At 41.0% G+C, this 20,766-nt stretch overlaps 1 protein-coding gene across 7 annotated transcripts in view; it reads left to right on the top strand.

Annotated features, from left to right (window-relative positions):
- Positions 1-20,766, top strand: part of LOC137352259 (eukaryotic translation initiation factor 4 gamma 3-like) — a 436,424-nt gene that overhangs the window by 412,110 nt on the left and 3,548 nt on the right. For all 7 annotated transcript variants that reach the window (XM_068017538.1, XM_068017532.1, XM_068017537.1 and 4 more), the window contains 6 exons: positions 705-830; positions 6,857-6,938; positions 7,095-7,193; positions 11,026-11,172; positions 13,340-13,421; positions 19,384-19,530. In XM_068017538.1, the coding sequence (XP_067873639.1) occupies positions 705-830; positions 6,857-6,938; positions 7,095-7,193; positions 11,026-11,172; positions 13,340-13,421; positions 19,384-19,530 (683 nt within the window). The remainder of the gene's footprint in view (positions 1-704; positions 831-6,856; positions 6,939-7,094; positions 7,194-11,025; positions 11,173-13,339; positions 13,422-19,383; positions 19,531-20,766) is intronic.

Below are 20,766 nucleotides of genomic sequence, written 5' to 3'. Positions count from 1 at the left end.
TTGCAGCCAATTGAATAATAACTGTAAGGATGAGCAGAGATTGGGATTTAGCAAACTAAGAACTTAATTATCTCTCCAGTCACGCCATCCGACTATACATATTGCAAAGTATTGCTCTTTATATCACCATAGTATTTCATTCGCAAAGATTTTTATGAAATTATTGAACTCCTTTTTAGGCTTGAAGTCTAATTAACAGCACTCTCTGGCTAAACTAATTCCACTCAAGTTACAGTATAATTGAGTGCTCCAGTCCTCAAATGATATCAGAGTAGTGGGTGAAAACCAGGGCTCAGAATTCATCGTACTTCATATAAACCAAGGATTGAACATTTGTGCTTAGCTGCAATAATAGCCCAAAATAGCAGATGCAGTGCTGTATCTAATACTGAGCACCCACTACACATGCAGGCTGAGCTTACTAGGCATTATATATGTTTGAACATTCATCTATTATTACCTGGCTCTGAGGAACCACTCATGGATTAGTTTAGGCTACTTTTTTTTGGTGGAGGGAAAGCACAGCAGTTAAGAGGTGGAGAAGAATGAGAAAGACATTAGCATGTTCAAGCATTGCATTGTTTTGATTTTTATGCCATCATTGCATTAGTGACATTGTATATTATAAAGTTGTGGAGGTTTTTTTGCTGACAAAGGGGATGTGTTTATTCTGATATTGTATTTATTCTGTTTCTTCTGCTCAGGTTTTTAGAACTGTTGGAATTGGCAGAGGATATGGCCATTGATATACCACATATATGGCTGTACCTGGGTGAACTTGTAACACCCTTGTTACAAGAAGGAGGAATCTCTATGAGAGAATTATTTACGTAAGAAACTTTAAGAAAATCAAGTCGTCCATTGAACAGATAATATATTTTGTTATATTAATTATTCATAGAAAGAGTCATAGAGTTATACAACACAGAAACAGGCTCTTCAGCCCATTGTGTCCGTGCTGGCCATCAAGCACCTATCTATTCTAATCCCATTTTCCCGCACTTGGCCCGTAGCCTGGTATGCTATGGCATTTCAAGTGCTCATCGAAATGCTTCTTAAATGTTATGACGGTTCCTGCCTCTACCATTCCTTCAGGCAGTGTTCCAGATTCCAGCCACCCTCTGGGTGAAAGTTTTTTCCCTCATCCTCTCTAAACCTCCTTCTCCTTACCTTAAATCTTACCTGGTTATTGACACCTCCACTATGGGAAAAGGTTTCTTCCTATCTACCCTATCTATGCCGTTCATCATTTTGTATACCTCAATCAGGTCTCCCCTCAACCTTCTCTGCTCTAAGGAAAACAACCCTAACCTATCCGGTCTCTCTTCATAGCTGAAACACTCCAGCCCAGGCATCATCCTGGTGAATCTCCTCTGCACCCTCTCCATTGCAATCATTTCCTTCCTATAGTGTGGTGAACAGAACTATACACAGTACTCTAGCTGTGGCCTAACTAGCATTTGATACAGCTTCATCATAACCTCTCTGCTCTTACATTCTATGCCTCGACTAATAAAGGCGTATCCCATATGTCTTTCTAACCACCTTATCTACCTGAGCTGCTGCCTTCAGTGATCTATGGACAAGTACACCAAGGTCCCTCTGACCTTCTGTACTTCCTGGCGTCCTACCATCAATGTATGTTCCCTTGCCTTGTTAGTCCTTCCAAAATGCATCACCGCACACTTCTCAGAATTAAATTTCATTTGCCACTGCTCTGCCCATCTTACCAGCCCATCAGTATCGTCCTGTAATCTAAGGTTTTCCTCCTCACTATTTACTACTCCACCAATTTTCTTGTCATCTCCAAACTTACTGATCATACCCCCTATATTCACGTCTAAATCATTAATGTATAACACAAATAGCAAGGGTCTCAGCACCGATCCTGCAGTACACCATTGGTCACAGGCTTCCAATCACAAAAACAACCCTCGACCATCACCCTCTGCCTCCTGCCGCTAAGCCAATTTTGGATCCAATTTGCCAAATTGCCCTGGACCCCATGGGCTCGTACCTTCTAGACCAATCTCCCATGCGGGACCTTATCAAAAGCCTTACTGAAGTCCATGTAGACTACATCAAATGCTTTACCCTCATCTACACACCTAGTCACCGCCTCGAAAAATTCAATCAAATTTGTAGACATGATCTGCCCCTGACAAAGCCATGCTGAGTATCCTTGATTAATCCCTGCCTCTCCAAGTGGAGATTAATCCTGTTCTCAGAATTTTTTCCCAATAGTTTCCCCACCACTGATATTAGACTCACCGGCCTGTAATTACCTGGTTTATCCCTGCTATCCTTCTTGAATAATGGTACCACATTCGCTGTCCTCCAGTCCTCTGGCACCTCTCCTGTGGCCAGATAGGATTTGAAAATTTGTGTCAGAGCCCCTGCTATCTCCTCCCTTGCCTCACATAGCAGCCTGGGATACGTCTCATCTGGGCCTGGGGATTTATCCACTTTTAAGCCTGCTAAAACCACTAATACCTCCTCCCTTTCAATGCTAATTTGTTCAGGTATATCACAATCCCCCTCCCTGATCTCTACACCTACATCGTCCTACTCCATAGTGAACACAGATGAAAAGTGATCATTTAAAACCTCATCTACATCCTCTGGCTCCATACACACATTGCTACTTTGATCCTTAATGAGCCCTACTCTTTCCCTGGTTATCCCCTTGCCATTAATATACATAAAAATGCCTTGGGATTTTCCTTTATCTTGCCCGCCAGTGTTTTATCATGCCCCCTCTTCGTTCTCCTAATTTTTTTAAGTACTCCCCTACACTTTCTATGCACTTCTAGGGCCTCTGCTGTTTTCAGCCCTCTGAATCTGCCATAAGCCTCCTTTTTTTTTTCCTTATCCAATCCTCTATATCCCTTGACATCCAGGGTTCCCTGGACTTGTTGGTCCTATTCTTTGCCTTTACAGGAACATGTTGGCCCTGAACTCTCACTATTTCCTTTTTGAAGACTCCCACTGGTCTGATGTAGACTTTCCTACAAGTAGCTGCTCCCAGTCCACTTTGGCCAGATCCTGTTTTATCATATTAAAATCTGCCTTCCCCCAATTTAGTACCTTTATTTCTGGTCCACCTTGGTCCTTTTCCATAACTACCTTAAATCTTAGAGTTATGGTCACTATCCCCAAAATGCTCCCCCGCTGACACTTCTACCACTTGTCTGGCTTCCTTCCCTAAGATTAGGTTCAGTACCACCCCTTCTCTTGTAGGATTTTCTACCTGCTGGCTCAAAAAGCTCTCCTGGATTCCGCCCCCTTTAAGCCTTTTGCACTAAGACTATCCCTGTTAATATTGGGGAAGCTGAAATCCCCTACTATTATTACCCTATTATTTTTACACCTCAGATTTGCCTGCATATCTGTTCCTCTATCTCTCCCTGACTGTTTGGAGGCCTGTAGTACACTGCCAGCAAAGTGATTGCCCCTTTTTTGTTTTTAAGTTCTACCCATCTGGCCTCATTTGAGGAACCTTCTAAGATATCATCCCTCCTTACTGCAGTAATTGACTCCTTGTTCAATAGTGCAATGCCACCTCCTTTTACACCCCTCCCCCCCCACTCCGTCATGCCTGAAGATTCTATACCCTGGAATATTGAGCTGCCAGTCCTGCCCTTCCCTCAACCATGTCTCTGTGATAGCAATAATATCATATTCCCATATGTTAGTCAACACCCTCAATTCATCTGCGTAACTTGTTAGCCTGCTTGCGTTAAAATAGATGCAATCCGGCCTTGCATTATTCGCTTGTGCCTTAACAGGTCTATATTTGCTCTGCCTTCCAAACTGACTTAGTTTCTCTTCTATATTTGGCTAAGCATCAATCCCTGTACCTCCACTCTGTATCCCATCCCCCTGCCAAATTAGTTTAAACCCCCCCTCAACAGCATTAGCAAACCTCCCTGCAAGGATGTTGGTCCCGTTCCGGTTCAGGTGCAACCTGTCCGACTTGTACAGGTCCCACCTTCTCCAGAAACAGACAAAGTGATCCAGGAAAGTAAAGCCCTCCCTCCTGCACCATCTCTTCAGCCATGCATTCATCTGCTCTATCCTCCTATTGCTATACTCACTAGCATGTGACACCGGGAGTAATCCAGAGATTACAACCTTTGAGGTCCTGCTTTTTAATCTACCTAACTCCCTAAATTCTTGTTGCGGGACCTCATCCCGCTTTCTGCCTATGTCGTTGGTACCAATGTGAACCATGACCTCTGACTGTTTATCCTCCCCCTTCAGAATGGCCTGCAGCCGTTCCATGACATCCTTGACCTTAGCACCAGGGAGGCAACATACCATCTTGGAGTCACGTTTGCAGCCACAGAAAGGCCTATCTGTACCCCTTACAATAGAATCCCCTATCACTATAGCTCTCCCACTCTTTTTCTTCCCCTCCTGTGCAGCTGAGCCACCCCTGCTGCCACAGACTTGGCTCTTGCTGCATTCCCCTGAGAAGCTGTCTCCCTCAACAGTATCCATAATGGAAAATCTATTCGAGGGAGATGGACACAGGGGACTCCTGCACTACCTGCCTAGTTCTTCTACTCTGCCTGGCGGTCACCCATTCCCTTTCTGCCTGAGTAGTCTTAACCTGCGGTATGACCACCTCCCTGTACGTGCTATCCACGATGATCTCAGCCATGCGGATGCTCCATGGTGTCCCCAGCCACTGTTCCAGATACAAAACACGGATTTCAAGTAGCTGCAGCTGGAGACACGTCCTGCACACGTGTTCACCTTGGACACTGGAAGAGCACTCCATGCTGCCGAGCAGCGCTGCCATGACTTATCCTTAACTTACTCCCTTAAATTACTCAAAAATTAGAGATTATTTACACTAGGAACCTTCATTCCCTAAAAAACACTACTTACTATATAAAAATCTGTAGACTCTTTACTTTAGTTACTAATCCAGTTATTTACTGACTCTCCCCAACAGCAGTTACTCACCAATCACCTTGCAGCTTTTCTGTGATGTCACTGTTCACTTAGTTTACAAACTCTGGCGCGCTTGGACTCCCCTCCGTTGCTCTCGCTGTGTTTTCTCTCTCTCTCTCTGGTCTCCGACTCTGTTCCTTTTGGCACGCTTTTTAAAGCTCTGCTCCCGCTGTGTTTTCTCTCTCTCTCTCTCTCTCTCTCTTTCTTTCTCTCTCCCTCCCTCTGACTTTGTTTCTTTTTGCACACTTTTTAAAGCTCAGGTCCCGCTGTGTTTTCTCTCTCTCTCTCTGGTCTCTGACTCTGTTCTGTTTGCGCTTTTTAAAGCTCTGCTCTCACTGTGTGTTCTCCCTCTCTCTCTCTCTCTCTGGATGTTAAAAATATTTAATTTCTCATCTCGTTTGGCTACATTGCTGGCATTTTATTTTTGACAACTATGCGTTCTATTCTGTAGATGTTGAGATCATTTTTGAAAAAAATTTGTTTTCAGATTGTTAAGCTCATTCCTTTCAAATACCATGAATCTAGCTTTGTGAAGGGATCTTTATACTTGCAGAAGTAAAACTGGTATTGCTTGAGGAGCTTCCTAGGCCCTCATGCCTGCAAAAAAAAAAATCTTATACTTTGCTGAATTGGGAACAGCTCCCGGTCCTTCATCAGAGTTGATACTTACAAAAGTAGACGGTGGCTTGTTCCATAAATCCCTTTAAACCTTAAAAGGGTATTCTTGGATTTCTTAAATAGTTGTCTAAATCCACTTTATTCGTCCCTTTACTATTTTGAGAACTTGAAACATGCCTCCTTTCTCTCATACATATTAATTTAGTTCTCTGCAGCACTTTTCATAGCTCAGCAATATAAAAAAAAATGTTGCCATCCCCTAAATCCTTTTCATTGCCTCTATATCATAAATTCGCCACATCCTTTGTGGTCTCACTAGTGTTTTATTCTATGTCAGTAACATTTGTTTAGACTAGTATTTTGTGGATCTGATTATACATCACAACATTTTATTTGCCTTTGCAGCCATTGCCATGTATTGTGAATCCATATATCTCTATATATTAAATTTGGTATGTGGGGCACATGATACTGAGCTGTGTATTATTTCCATATTAAAACAGTCACATTTATCTGTCACAATCTGTGTCACACCTCACGGCTGTTGTTTTATAGTGAAAGTATATTGTGATTGTGCAGCCTGGCCACTGGGTTCCCATGAATTGTGTCACAACCTGTCACACATAGTAGCTGTTATTTTACAGAACGAGTATGTTGCATAGTTTGGCATTGGGTTTCCATGAATTGTTTAAAATGCTTTGATTTTATTTTTGTTTCAAAAACAAATTTCTAATGTCCAGAACAAGGATTTAAACAAAATTTTAAAACTCAGTATTTCACAATAACATGATTAAACTTGAACTGTCTTTTGCATCTTTCAATGTCTTCATTAACATTTTTACTCGAAGACATCAGCTTCTCCCAAAATTCTGGGCTTGTTCTCAATGTTTTTGCCAAGAGCTGTGCTCCGAGATGCATTTGGATTATGCAGTATGGTTGTGTTCCGTACATCCAGCTTCCCTGGATGCTCGATACTATTTAGCTAGCACTCTTATGGAATATTTTTGCAGTTTATGCTCAAAATTTCTTCAAAATCATTTGAAGCAAAGCTATATCTCAAATTCTGTGTCAGGCCAAAGCATCTAAACAAGTTACATCAATGAAACTTCACACTCTGAATGCAAAACTCCCACAGCATAGTGGCAACAACCATGCCCTTTGTACAATTATTCCTGAATGATGATTGTCCATTGATGTAGTTTCTCAGTTCTCCTCTGTTCCCAGAATCAATCTTGCAGGATGCTGGACTATAAATATTTTTTTCCGTCTCTTACAGAGAACTTAGTAAACCTTTACTTCCTGTGGAGAGAGCGGGCATTCTGCTTGCAGAAATTTTGCACCTTCTATGCAAACAAATGGTGAGTAGAAAAGGCATATTTCATAGTAGATTTTGTTTGTTCACAAATTGGTATTGCACATAATTGTAAACAAAGGAACATCACAGAGTCGTTCTGTTCTCACAAACAGTTTTCAAACTGAATCTGATGTGAACATTTGCCTTTTATTATTAATAGAGCCATAAGAAAGTTGGGGCCTTATGGAAAGAGGCTGGCCTAAATTGGAAGGATTTCCTAACTGAAGGAGAGGATGTCCAGCACTTCATTAGTGATAAGGTAAGTCTGCCTTTGCTTTTGAGGCTCAACTTATTCAGTTTTTTAACGAAGTAATCTAATTTTACTGCAACCAGGTAGCTACTTGTCTTAATCACTATTTTCCTGACTATCCCTAGCATCTGTCACATGATGCAGTTAGGAAACTGACTTTAACATAAATTAATCTTTGGACACATCCAATAACATCCATGTTTTATTGACAGTGGGCAACAATGTACATGAACACTTTTTAAATCTCTAAAACCCCGGAATGAATGATGTTGAGAAAGCAAGGGATGGCAGGTACTTAGAGTTCCTCAACTTAAAAGCCGATCTGTCATTCCTGTGCATCGGAATCTTTTCAAAGTTTACTTTTGATCAACAAATTTAGCTGATTGAAGCAGTCCAAATTTGCAAAATTATGTGTGATATGAAAATGTTTATGTGCAACATAAATTACATTATAAGTATAATACTGCTCATTAATTTAACCAGATGAGGAGGTCCTGTCAAGAAATTTTGGCACTCTGAAGTTGGACACATTGTAATGATTGTAGTTTCTTTATTTTTAGACCCTTAGCAATGCTAAATACGCAGGATGCCTGTGAATCCCTGGTGTCCAACATGGCTAGGGCCATGGGGTGAGAGGAGTTCAGAAATTGCTTAAATACATAAGCAAAATACTGTGGATGCTGGAAATCTGAAATAAAAACAGAAAATGCTCAGCAGGTCAGGCAGCATTTGTGGAGAGAGAAACAGAGTTACATTTCAGGTTGATGACCTTTCATCAGTTCTAGTCTAGTCATCGACCTAAAACGTTAACTCTGTTTCTCTCTTGACAGATGCTCCTAGACCTGCTGAGCCTTTCCAGCATTTTCTGTTACTTTTCATACATGGTTGCTGAAGATTCTGGAGCCCTGATGGCCTCCAGCATTCCTTTCTCCCCTGGCCAGTTGTAGCAATGCAACTGTCTGCCCAAGTTATTTAAGTTAGCCTGATCTTAGCATTCCCAGTGAGGGTCAGGTCATTGACAGTGAGAAAATAATATTTTCATTATTTTAGATATGATTAAATTAGCAATCATTGATAAGTGCGAGAATTTTTTAAACATTCGTGATGTGTGCCTCGAACAAGCTTTATAATGTTTTAGTCAGCTTATCATTGTGTAATGGACTTTGTTGACCTGCAGAATCCCATTTCTAATAATTTTATTGGAAGTATTTAGAGTTATGCTAATCAAACCATCTGTGTATGGATACTGGTTTTAGCACTGCAGCTACCACCAAATTTAACATTTTACAGTTTCTAGGTTTGGGATATGGAACTGGATTCTTTACCACAATTTTCAGCATCAGTCTGTAGATAATCATGGAAGAAGCAGACTTATTTATTTTTTATTTAGAGATACAGCACTGAAACAGGCCCTTTCGGCCCACTGAGTCTGTGCCGACCAACAACCACCCATTTATACTAACCCTACAGTAATCCCATATTCCCTACCACCTACCTACACTAGGGGCAATTTACAATGGGCAATTTACCTATCACCTGCAAGTCTTTGGCTGTGGGAGGAAACCGGAGCACCCGGCGAAAACCCACGCGGTCACAGGGAGAACTTGCAAACTCCGCACAGGCAGTACCCAGAATTGAACCCGGGTCCTGGAGCTGTGAGGCTGCGGTGCTAACCACTGCGCCACTGTGTTGTTTCAAGCCCTTTGTATAACCTTATAATCCCTTTGAAGAGTTCTTGTTGTAATTTGAAATTTGTTGTATGTTTGCCAAATCAAAAACTCACCTATAGTTGAGCATGTGCTATACTTATCTAGGAATGCCATCACTATTCCATAAGATGTAACAATTTTCGCATGATCCTGCATGTTTTGAGACAGTTTATACATGATTGTAGCAGGTTAGTCATTACTGTGGATAAGTCCTTCTGCAGTCTGTCTCTGAATGGGAATTGTGGGAGAATGATTAGCAAATGTAATCTTATTTCTCTCACTTATTCTGTATGTGCAAGTGAACAAAGGATGCCTGCAGATTATTAGATCCAGCATTATGTATGTTTTAAATTCAGTAACCCCTCTCAATGGTTTTATGCATCGTGTGTAGCAATGTCTGATGCAGCAGCTCTTATTCAGTGCTTGGTGTTTTGCTGAGTCAATTCACAGCAGCCATGGTAATGCTTGGGGCATTACAGCTAGTCCCTGTGCCCTGGGCTAGGGAGTGGAAAATCACCTAGAGTCTCCACTCCTTATTGCATGCAGTGAGTTTTGATGGAAATTTATGTGCGTCACTGTTGGGTGGGGGACAGAATTGGGCTTGACTGTAATGCCTTCCATGATTAAATAGCTTGCCGGGAATCAGTGTCTAACTCACTAATGGTCACTTGCGCAACTCACTGAGGGCTGCTGGCCAACATCTGTGAAACTGTGAACCTCAGTAGAAGTCAACACGTTAGGGAAAGGAGAGAAACTTGGCAAAATAAAAATCAAGAAATGCAATAAAAGTACTGCAAATTAAGTTATTTCATTGCCATGATGGTTCATTGCACTGTTTCTAAATTAATAGGTGGCCTAACAATTGATTGTTTTTACAGAAAATCGTATGTATATTGTGTTCTAGGATATAATGATTTGGCTCACTTCTGAGTTGTTTCAAGCCCTTTGTATAACCTTATAATCCCTTTGAAGAGTTCTTGACTCTTTACTTTGGCTATTTTTTCAGTGCTATTGCATTATTCACAGGATTACACCAGCTCTACTAAAAACTAGAATAAGATGAAAGTCTTAATTTTTCTGGAGGTAATAATGACAGCAATCAGAACAGTTGAGAATGTGAGAATTGAAGTTTAATTGTACAGTTCTCATGTACAACAAAAATACATTGTATTATACAAAGATGTTCACCAGATTGATTCCTGGGATGAAGCGGTTGGCTTATGAGGAAAGGTTAAGCAGGTTAGGCCTATACTCATTGTAGTTTAAAACTTATTGAAACATCGAAGATTCTGAGTGGGCTTGACAGGGTAGATGTTGAGAGGATGTTTCTCCTCATGGGGGAATCTAGAACTAGGGGGCATGGTTTCAGAAAAAGGGATCACTTGTTTAAGACAGAGATGAGGAGGAATTCATTCAGGGTTGTAAATCTTTGGAATTCTCTACCAGAGAGAACTGTGGATTCTTGAACTATAGGGGAGTCGAGAATTATGGGGAACAGGTAGGAATGTGGAGTTGAGGCCAAGATCACATCAGCCATGATTGTACTGAATGGCGGAGCAGTCTCGCGGGGCAGAATGGTCTGCTCCTGCTCCTAGTTCTTATGTTCTTTAACTTCAGAATACAGTATGGGTCCTGACTTGCTTTTGGTAAATATGGAAACTGCTAGAACATCTGTTGACCTGGGTTGGACAGTGATCTCTATCATAAATCTATGTTTGGCATCCTTAACCTAATTTTACCTCCATTTTATTTTTCCTGGTGTGACTCAATAGCCTTGTAATGTTTCAAATTGTACAGTTCTAGAACTCCAAGCATCATCTGTTCAGCATTTTTTGAACTCCTTTGTTGAATCACCAACAGTCACATATGTACGTACCACTCTGGCAATAAGATTAGAGAGCCGTGGCTTTTACCGTCATTTCTGTCTAAAATCTAGTTCTTAGTAAAAGTGAATCTCTAGACAGATGAAATCATTGGTAATTATTCTGAATTTCCAAGTGCAAATCGAATAGCGGAAATAGGTAGAGATTATACTTGAGAGAATAACCAGGTTTTGCATTGTTTGTGACGTAAATATTATCTGAGCTCTTTCACGAAAGATTGAGAATGTTAATAATGTGATTCCTTTGCAGAAATTGGAGTTCACTGTATCAGATGTTTCTAATCCTACTGAAGCACTTTCAAAAATGGAGCTCTCTGCTGAAGAACTGAACAAATGGCTAGAAAAACTTATAATTGAAGACAAGGCTAGCAATGAACAGATCTTTGACTGGGTAGAAGTAGGTTGAATTCTTGTAAGATTAAGCCATTGTGTGTTAATTTTTTAAATTGATCATAATGCTAGATTTACCACAAGGGTAATTGTGTTCTGACAAGGCCATTAAAATAACTCGCCATCACCCTGAGAATTGATGTACTTGTGTCTGGTTACCTTTATTGATCTGTAATAGTTAACATTGTGGGAGAAATAATATAAATGCTCTTCTTTCCCACTTAATGGGTAAATGCATAAATACAGCATCTCCTCGGGCACTTGCACATGCATCATATTACAAATGGAAGTTATCACTGATATTCAAATGTGTAAGCAATTGTAATTGTTGGGTGTGAGCATTGTATTAATATGAAAATGCATAAACTTAAACAATAGCCAGTCATATTCCAGCATCTAATCAGGAGTCTGAAATCGACTGAGTTTCCTTCCCTGCAAGGGTTTATGTGACTTGTACTATGATGCTGTTGATCATTTTGTTTCACAACACTGGCATGTTGCATTAAGTTTTATTGTTTCTTCACCATATGTAGTAAAGGGCAGACAGTGCACACTGCATCAGGCAAACAGGTTCTACATGTGTAGGTTTTTCAGTAACTTGATTCAGATGGTTAAACATTGCACAGGGTTTCCATTCATGTCAGATACATGGCTGACGAAAACATAAAGTCCAAACACCTGAGACCTTAATCAATTGAGGATGAGTTTGGATGTCAACTACTGAGGTGACTGCCTCACCTCCAGACACTAGATTAGTTGAAGAATTAACATGGTGGCAACTTTTCATTATTTGCACGCTCAGTTCGTTGCAAACTTGTCTGGAAAGAACCCTGAATAATTAGACAAGAAGAGAATACAGATTTCTACAATATAAAACCAAAAAAGCACCAATATGCTTTGTAGCCAAAACACTGAAATATACTTTCACTAATACTTCATTTCTGAAAATCAGACCTATTTTGTGGCATTTTGACTTTTGAGTGATTTCTAACACTGCCTTTTTAACTTAATCTTATATAATCGGTCCTCAAATTTTTTGGCTCTTTTTAACAAACCTAAGTTTATATTCTGAGCTATTTAAATGATAAATGATTAAAGGTGCCACATATGACTCAGTGGTAGCCTTCTTAGTCAGAAGGTTGTGGGTTCAAGTCCCACTCCAGAGACTTGAGCACAGAATTCTAGACTGACAGTCCACTAGAGTAATGAGGGAGATGATGCACTGTTGGGTGAGACGTTAAACCAAAGGTCGACCTGCCATCAGGGGTGGACAGAAAAGATCCGATGGTACAGTTTCAGAGAAACGACCAGGGGAGCTCTCCCTCGTGTCCCGGACAATTATAACCCTTCAACCAACATTAATAAAACAGGTTATCTGGTCATTTTCACATTGCTGTTTGAGATTCGTTTGTGTTCCCAGCATTACAAGTGACTACACTTCAAAAGTACATCATTGGCTGTAAAGTGCTTTGGGATGTTCTGAGGTCATGAGAGGTGCAATATAAATGCAAGCCTTTTTATAGAAAAGTAGAATACAGGAACAGGTTTTTGTGTGTTTTCTCCACAAGCCACCTAGTCACTCCTACTCACTCACTAGACCCTTTAATATTCTTTGAAAACAATTGTCTAAGTCTCTTTTTTAAAGTATTTTTGGAATCTACTTCATGGTTTGTGACAGAGAATTCCATAAGTTAATCACCGGTGTACAGAAATTGTCCTATCGTCCCCTTCAATTATTAAATTTGTGCCTCCTCATTTCTACATCATTGAACAGTGGATTAATGTGCTTTCACTGCTGCTGTAAAACTTTCCTCTCGTATAACAAAAAAATGGAACTACCTTGAGCTGCTAAGTGTAACATTGCAACCCAAGTGAACTGAACTCTAACAAGAACCCTTAAAATGGAATTCCTTCACAGCAGCTATCTGTTCTTTGTTCTCAAGTGCTGCATTTTAAATTAAGCTCTTGCATGCAGACTTCAGATATGGACGAGGTCCTTGGTTCTTTTAGTTGTAATTAGTTCCAATGCAGATGTAATTTTTTTTTAATCAATTGTGAATGCAAGATGAAGGACTAGGCCCATCGTACAGAACAACACCAAGGTTGAAAATACATCAAATCAGGAAGTTAAGTTTATTGTCCAATTCTAAAATGATTTCTTTTTCTCTCTTTAGGCTAATTTAGATGAATCACAGATTGGTTCATCTACATTCCTTAGAGCTTTAATGACAACAGTATGTAGATCAGCTATTACAGGTAAAAAAAAAAGTTAGCAGCCTCTTTATGGTGCCTTTCTAATTTACCTTGTACTTCAGTTCTTCAGTGATTTATGTAACTGTTGCTCACTTATGTTGTGGATCCTCATGGGAGGTCATATGTCCAAATTTAATCTAAATCTTTAAAAGTGGTTAGATGTCTTTTTATTAAACTCTAAAGCCCCAGCAATATTTAAGTTTTAGTTCAGAAAATGTAAACTACAAAATCTAAGAGATTTGAGTAAACAGATACTGTAAATTTCTGCCTTTGTTCACTGAGTTACATGACTTAAAGAATCCATATTATAAGCTATCACAGTCATAAACGCCTAATGTCTTTTTAAAAGTGGAACAAAAATTATATAGAACCTAACAAGTGTCTTGAATCAGCTCCAGAAATTTGTTTTAACCTCCTGCAAGTGAATACTGTCATGCAGGGCCCCACCTGCCAAGCATGAGGCATATTAATTTCACCACATAGACATGAAATTTCAAACTCTTGTTGAAGTGAAGAAAGGACTTGCGTTAAAAAAAAAAAATTGCCAGATCTTGGCTGGAAAGACATTTGCATATTAACACACACTGCTTGGAAAGGACAAAGGACCATTCCCTGACACATTCAACCCACAATGGACTTTTGATCACCAGACGTTGAAGGTGGAAGAGCTCACAATCCAGGTTGACTGCTAAGATGGCCGAATACATAAACGGACACGGTCAAAACAGCTAGTCACATGACTAACCTGCTGGGCAACTTGAGTGTTTTGAATTTGTACAAACAGTTTGGACAGAAAGCAGAATTCTCCTGGACTGAGAAGATCCCTTCTGGCTGGCTCGCCCCAGCCTCTCCCATCTCTTTCTCACAAGCCTCTGAATCCACTGAAGACACATGAACCCCAAAAGAGAAAAGTCTCCTACAGCGAAAAAGGTTTAAGAACAATACAAGGCCCCAGCGCAAAGCAGGATCTACCTACAATCAAGGACTCTACAGTGAGCTCGAAGAACCAAAACAAAAACTCTTCAGATATTGCCTCAAACTTCCCCACTTTATTTTTTCTGTCTCTATTTGCATGTGTGTATCATGTATGCATGCTAGGGTGGGCGCGTCATGTATCCGTAGGCGTCAACTGAATTTAAGTTTAATAAATTTCAACTTTTCTTCTTTAAACCTAAGAAAGCCTGTTTGTGCAGGTTTCTTTGCCTTATAATTGCAAAGCGGTGAACAAGGATTCACCAAGGGGGAGCTAAAAACAGTGTGTTTAAAATTAAACCTTGTTACAGTAAGACCAAGTGAAGGTTGAGAGGGACCCCTAGACACCTTTTTCACCTGGTCGTAACAGAAATTTGGGTGCTACCATTTGGAATTTTACACAAACAAACAAATTGAAGTGGGAAGCCAAATTGTTCCCTATCCAAAAAAAAAAGCAAGATTTCAATACAGGTTTTCTTGTGATTGAATACTAACATGTCTGCAACTAAAGCTAGAAGCTCTCCAAGCCAGGGTGAAGTAACTTGGGATAAGTTAAAAGCACTGTCTATGGAGGAGTTGAGGAAAATGGCGGAGCAGTGTGGGATCACTGTACGTGGCAAGGCTAGGAAGTCTTACCTCCTAAGGCTACTGGCCAACCATTTTTCCCTTGAATTTGAAGAAGTAGACCCAGATAGGGTACTGCTATCAATGATATAATTGAAACAAAGGAAATTTGAATTAGAAGACAGGGAAAGAGAGACAGGAGAGGGAGAAAGAGAAGAGCCTTCCAGAAGGAACGTGAAGAAAAAGAAAGGAGAGAAAGAAAGACAGGAGAAGGAACAAGAGAGAGAGAAAATATTCCAGAAAGAATGTGAAGAAAGAGAGCTGAAGCTGCTTGAGTTAACTAGGGGGCGACAGAATAACCCCAGTGAAAGCATGGCCAGTATGGAGGAGCGTAATTCAGGGCTGGATACAAAATTGTTAAAACTAGCTCAACTAATTCCAACATTCAATTAAGATGCAGAAGAATTTTTGTGTCCTTTGAGAAACTGGCAAAGCAGCTAAAATGGCCAGCTGAGACCTGGCCTCTTCTACTACAAAGCAAGCTAACTGGAAAAGTTCATGAGGTTTATTCCCTGTTGCCAGATGAGAGTTCATCAAATTATGAACTGACAAAAAAAAATGCTATCCTCGGGGCATATGAATTAGTACACGAAGCCTATCACCAAAAGTTTAGAACCCTCAAGAAGCAAGCTAATAAGACTTGTCAGGAGTTTGAAAGAAGTAAGCAGCTGTCTTTTGACCAGTGGCTGAGGGCTCTCAATGTACAGCTCAGTTATGAGAATCTCAGAAGTAATTCTGTTAGAGGAATTTAAACACTCTCTCCCACTCTCCATAAAGACCCATGTAGAGGAGTAGCGGGTTCAGAGAGCCCGGCAAGCGGCCGTTCTGGCCGATGAGTTTGCTTTAATTTATGTCAGTTTCCCAGGGGGGAACCTTTCCTAGTCATCCCCACAAATCCAAAAAGGACAAAGGGTGGGAAGGTGATGGGAGCGAGCCCAAGCAGTCCTGGGAGAGAAAGGTAAGCAGGAGACACAGACAGGGAGCTTTCCTCTAGCCAAAAAGGAAGGTGCTGTGAGCAAGAGTGAGACTTGGAGACCTGTATGCATCAATTGTAAGAAAGCAGGGCATTTAAAAGCTGGCTGCTGGAAACTAAAGGGAAACCTTTAAAGGGTTAATCAGGGCACACCCGCTCTGTGAAGAAGGGAGCCTGATGGAAAGCAGAGCAGAACAAGCTTTGGCTTTAACTGCAGTAAGAGTGAGACCCAAGAAGCTTACGGCTACAAGTGCAGGAAAATTTAATAGGATTCCTGAAGGTTATCAGGGTTTTGTGTTTGAAGGGAAAATAACCCCATACCCCTCGAGTGGGGCAAGCAAGTCCATAGTAATTCTCGGACACAGGGGTCACTAGATCCCTTTTACTTGGAAAAGGCCTGACCTTTCCCATGAGAGTGCAGTGAACACCAGAATGGTGGTGAATGTTATTGGAAGGCAGTGCATGCCTGTGCCTGTACACCGGATGCACCTGGAGTGTGACCTAGTTTCAGGACTGGTCACCGTCGGGATTGTCTCTAGTTTGCTTGTGGATGGGGTTGACCTGCTGCTCGGTAATGATCTGGCGGTTGTGAAAGAAAGACAGCTGGAGGTCAGAGAGACAGGGCAGTGGCAGGAGACAGACCCCTGAAGTTTCCCTGAATGCGTAGTGGATAAGGTCATTATCAAACCAGCTCCCCCAGAGGAGACTGAATTAGCACTGCAGGCAGAAAACCAGGTCTGTCTATCTGAGACTTTCTTTGGAAAGTTAGGTGACCCAGGGGAATGAATTAAAGGGATTTTCCCTAGGTGAGGCTCAGCGATTCAACCCGGTATTGTGAGAGTTAGCACAGGCTGCCCAGCCTGAAAGTGAAGCAGAGGAAGCCCTGATTGCTACTATTTAAAGAATGAGGTACTGATGAGGAAATGGAGTTCTCCTCACAGACCTGAGAGCAAGGAGTGGGCAGTAGTTCACCAGTTAGTGGTGCCGCAGAGGTACTGGAGAGAAATATTAAGAAGGGCCCACGAGACTCGAGTGGCTGTACATGCTGGTATACAAAAGACCAAAGCTCACATAAAACAGCAGTTTGACTGGCCAAACTCCACAAAGATGTGCTGGAGTACTGCAGGAGATGCCACATGTGAAGCTTCTGAATCCACTGAAGACACATGAACCCCAAGAGAGAAAAGTCTCCTACAGGGAACAAGGTTTAAGAACCATACCAGGCCCCAACGAAAAACATAATCTACATACAATCAAGGACTCTGCAGTGAGCTCGAAGAACCGTAACAAAAACTCTTCAGATATTGCCTCAAACTTTCCCACTTCAGTTTTTCTTCTCTTTTCTGTCTCTATTTGCATGTGTGTATCGCGTATGCATGCTAGCGTGGGGCGGGTCGTGTATCCGTAGGTGTCAACCGAATTGTAGTTCTTAAGTTTAATAAATTTCAACTTTTCTTCTTTAAACCTAAGAAAGCCTGTTTGTGCAGGTTTCTTTGCCTTATAGTTGTAAAGTGGTGAACAAGGATTCACCAAGGGGGAGCTAAAAACATGGTGTGTTTTAAATTAAAGCCTGTTACAGAAAGACCAGGTGAAGGTTGAGGGGACCCCCAGACCCCTTTCTCACCTGGTCGTAACAACACAAATAAGAGATAATGGTGCTTCAGAGAAGAGATAGACATGGAAGTGACAACTGATCAACTCGGTGTAGCTGATATATTCCAGTGAAAAGATCTAGTCAGTGGAAGCTGAGAAACTATTTGAGGTGCTGGAGGATCGCAGGCCTCCGCAGTGGGCTTCTAATCTCGCCAAAATCGTCTTGCAAAGCTCTGCCACTTCTCTGCAAGGGGAATCTGAGTGGTGAATCAGTGCATCTTTCAGCACTTAATGGGGTTGGGTTGACAACGGCCTAGGAATAAGTCACCTTTCTGCTTATTTTATGATTGGATGTTGCCTATATTGTGTACGTGAGACTGGATTCTACTAAATAGAATCTAGCCAGGAAGGGAACAGCAGGATGTATTTTGCTCAGATGTTTTTTGTCTCAAAATTCTAGAGAATGTAGAATATTCTAATCCAGTTTCATGGGAACATTACTAAACAAAATGGAAATCACACTGGGGGAATGTACGAATTTTGAGTATATTTTTTAAAATTAATGTGTATTCCTGGTTGGGTGTTAATTAGCATGAACCTTACTGGTATTATTTGGAATAAACCTCCAGATTATCAGATCTTTGGGCCACTGACTCTGTTCTTTGGGGGAGGGGATCCATATTATCAATAATAATGGTACAATTGAGATCAGCAAGCAAATAATGACATAACCGCTCCTTTCAGTCTAAAGGTTCGTAGAATAGTTTGTGTTTGTGTAACATCACATAAATTTATAAATATTAAAGTGGACTATAAATGGTCTCTGGGGCTAGGCAGAATGGGTGGCAGGGGAGTGGTAGGTTCTTTGACATGAGAGGATGAGATTTTTCAGCTCCATGTGCCTGCTCTGACATTCAATGAGTTCTTGGCTGATCCTCGAGATTGCTCCATACCCCTTATTTCTTACCTGCCTGTGTGGAGTTTGCAAGTTCTCCCTGTGTCTGCGTGGGTTTCCTCCCACATGCCAAAGACTTGCTGGTTGATTGGCCATTATAAATTGCCCCTAGTATAGGTAGGTGGTAGGGAAATTTAGGGACAGGTGGGGATGTGGTAGGAATATGGAATTAGTGTAGATTAGTATAAATGGGTGGTTGATCGTCGGCAGACTCGGTGGGCCGAAGGGCCTGTTTCAGTGCTGTATCTCTAAACTAAACTAAAACTAAACTAATAAAAATCTCAATCTTAGTCCTGACCCAGCATCCACAGTCTTTTGGGGAAATCTGGAACCAGAAAGGGTCCTGATTCCACTTCTGAATGGCCTAGCTGTATGGATGGATGATGTAAGATGGCCTTATTTTTAATTATCTAATTATCTTGTTATCAGGACCGGAAGACAGGCCAACATTTCATTTAAAACAGTGACACTGTTGTGTCCGCTTGGTGGCTTGCATCTGGGATGTGTATTTGAACAAAGTGGAACTGTGGTTTATGCTGCTCAATCTGAAACCGGATTGGGCCTTGCTGGATATCTAAAACATTTTAAAACTGATATGGAAGATAAAATAAGAATTTGCAGAACGGAATACTTTTTCGGATTGCTGTAAAATCAGTTCTTAAAACATTTTAAAAATGCCTCTGGATGCAGTATACTGAAAGTGTACTGTGTACTCAAAGAAGGTTATTTTGCCTAAATCAAGTGTTAATAGGTGCTGTTACTTCATCTGGGGCTGTGGTGTTAAAAGATATTTCTGGTATTCGTATGCAATTGTGTGTTCTTTTCCAATATTGTGTTCTTACCTCTAGGGGAAGGAGCTCCAAGTCGAGTAGATGCAAACATTATACAGCAGAGATTGCGATTGTTACTCAAGTACCTTAACTCTGATACTGAAAGAGAATTACAAGCACTTTATGCACTACAAGCATTAATAGTAAAACTTGATCAACCCCCTAGTAAGTATAGTATAAGCTTTATTTTTGGTACAGGTTAACCTAAATTCTGAGTTTTATGGTATATAATCTCCCTCTAACTCGTCTGTTTCACACACTCTCTCTCTGTCTCGCCCCTCCCCTTTATCCTTAACCTTCGCACCCTCAACAATAGTATAATTTATTGTAAACATTTTGACTTAAAAATGTGAATACAAAGGTGAAGATTGATGTTAACTGGCCTTTGAAGTATTGACATCAGCCCCTGAATTTATGCACTTCAAAAAAAAATTGTGGTCTAATTCTGTGTAGAGACTACTAAAATATGTTTAATTGCTATCACAGTGCTGTTTCAAAATTAGTAGTTTACATTAAGTGTATTGAAACTTCACTCAGTGGCTGAATGCTCTCTGTTGTATGGTTCTGAGCCATGTGAGGCAAGAGAGTCCTTGCTAAATTGGGGTTAGTAAGGGGGATGGAAATTGGTCACAGTTCCCCATCCTATTTGCTACATCCTACTAGGGAAAGGGTTGGCCCACTCCAGGACAAAGAAGGGAATCTGTGTGGAGCCAGAGGAAATGGGCGAGGTACTAAATGAGTACTTTGCATCAGTATTCACCAAAGAGAAGGACTTGGTGGATGATGAGCCTAGGGAAGGGAGTGTAGTTAGTCTCAGTCATCTCATTATCAAAAAGGAAGGAGGTTTTGGGTGTCTTGCAAAGCATTATGGTAGATAAGTCCCCAGGGCCTGATGGGATCTACCCCAGAATACTGAGGGAGGCAAGGGAAGAAATTGCTGGGGCCTTGACAGAAATCTTTGCATCCTCATTGGCTACAGGTGAGGTCCCAGAGGACTGGAGAATAGCCAATGTTGTTCCTTTGTTTAATAAGAGTAGCAAGGATAATCCAGGAAATTATAGGCCGGTGAGCCTTACGTCAGTGGTAGGGAAATTATTAGAGAGGATTCTTCAGAACAGGATTTACTCCCATTTGGAAACAAACAAACCTATTAGCGAGAGGCAGAATTGTTTTGTGAAGGGGAGGTCGTGTCTCACTAATTTGATTGAGTATTTTGAGGAAGTGACGAAGATGATTGATGAAGGAAGGGCAGTGGATGTTATCTATATGGACTTCAGTAAAGTCTTTGACAAGGTCCCTCATGGCAGACTGGTACAAAAGGTGAAGTCACACGGGATCAGAGGTGAGCTGGCAAGATGGATACAGAACTGGCTCGGTCATAGAAGACAGAGGGTAGCAGTG

The sequence above is a fragment of the Heterodontus francisci genome, chromosome 37 (assembly GCF_036365525.1).
Source record: "Heterodontus francisci isolate sHetFra1 chromosome 37, sHetFra1.hap1, whole genome shotgun sequence".
NCBI classification, from domain to species: Eukaryota; Metazoa; Chordata; class Chondrichthyes; order Heterodontiformes; family Heterodontidae; genus Heterodontus; species Heterodontus francisci.
The sequence above is the reverse complement of the archived record's forward strand: the minus strand, read 5'-3'. Positions and strand labels throughout refer to the sequence as shown.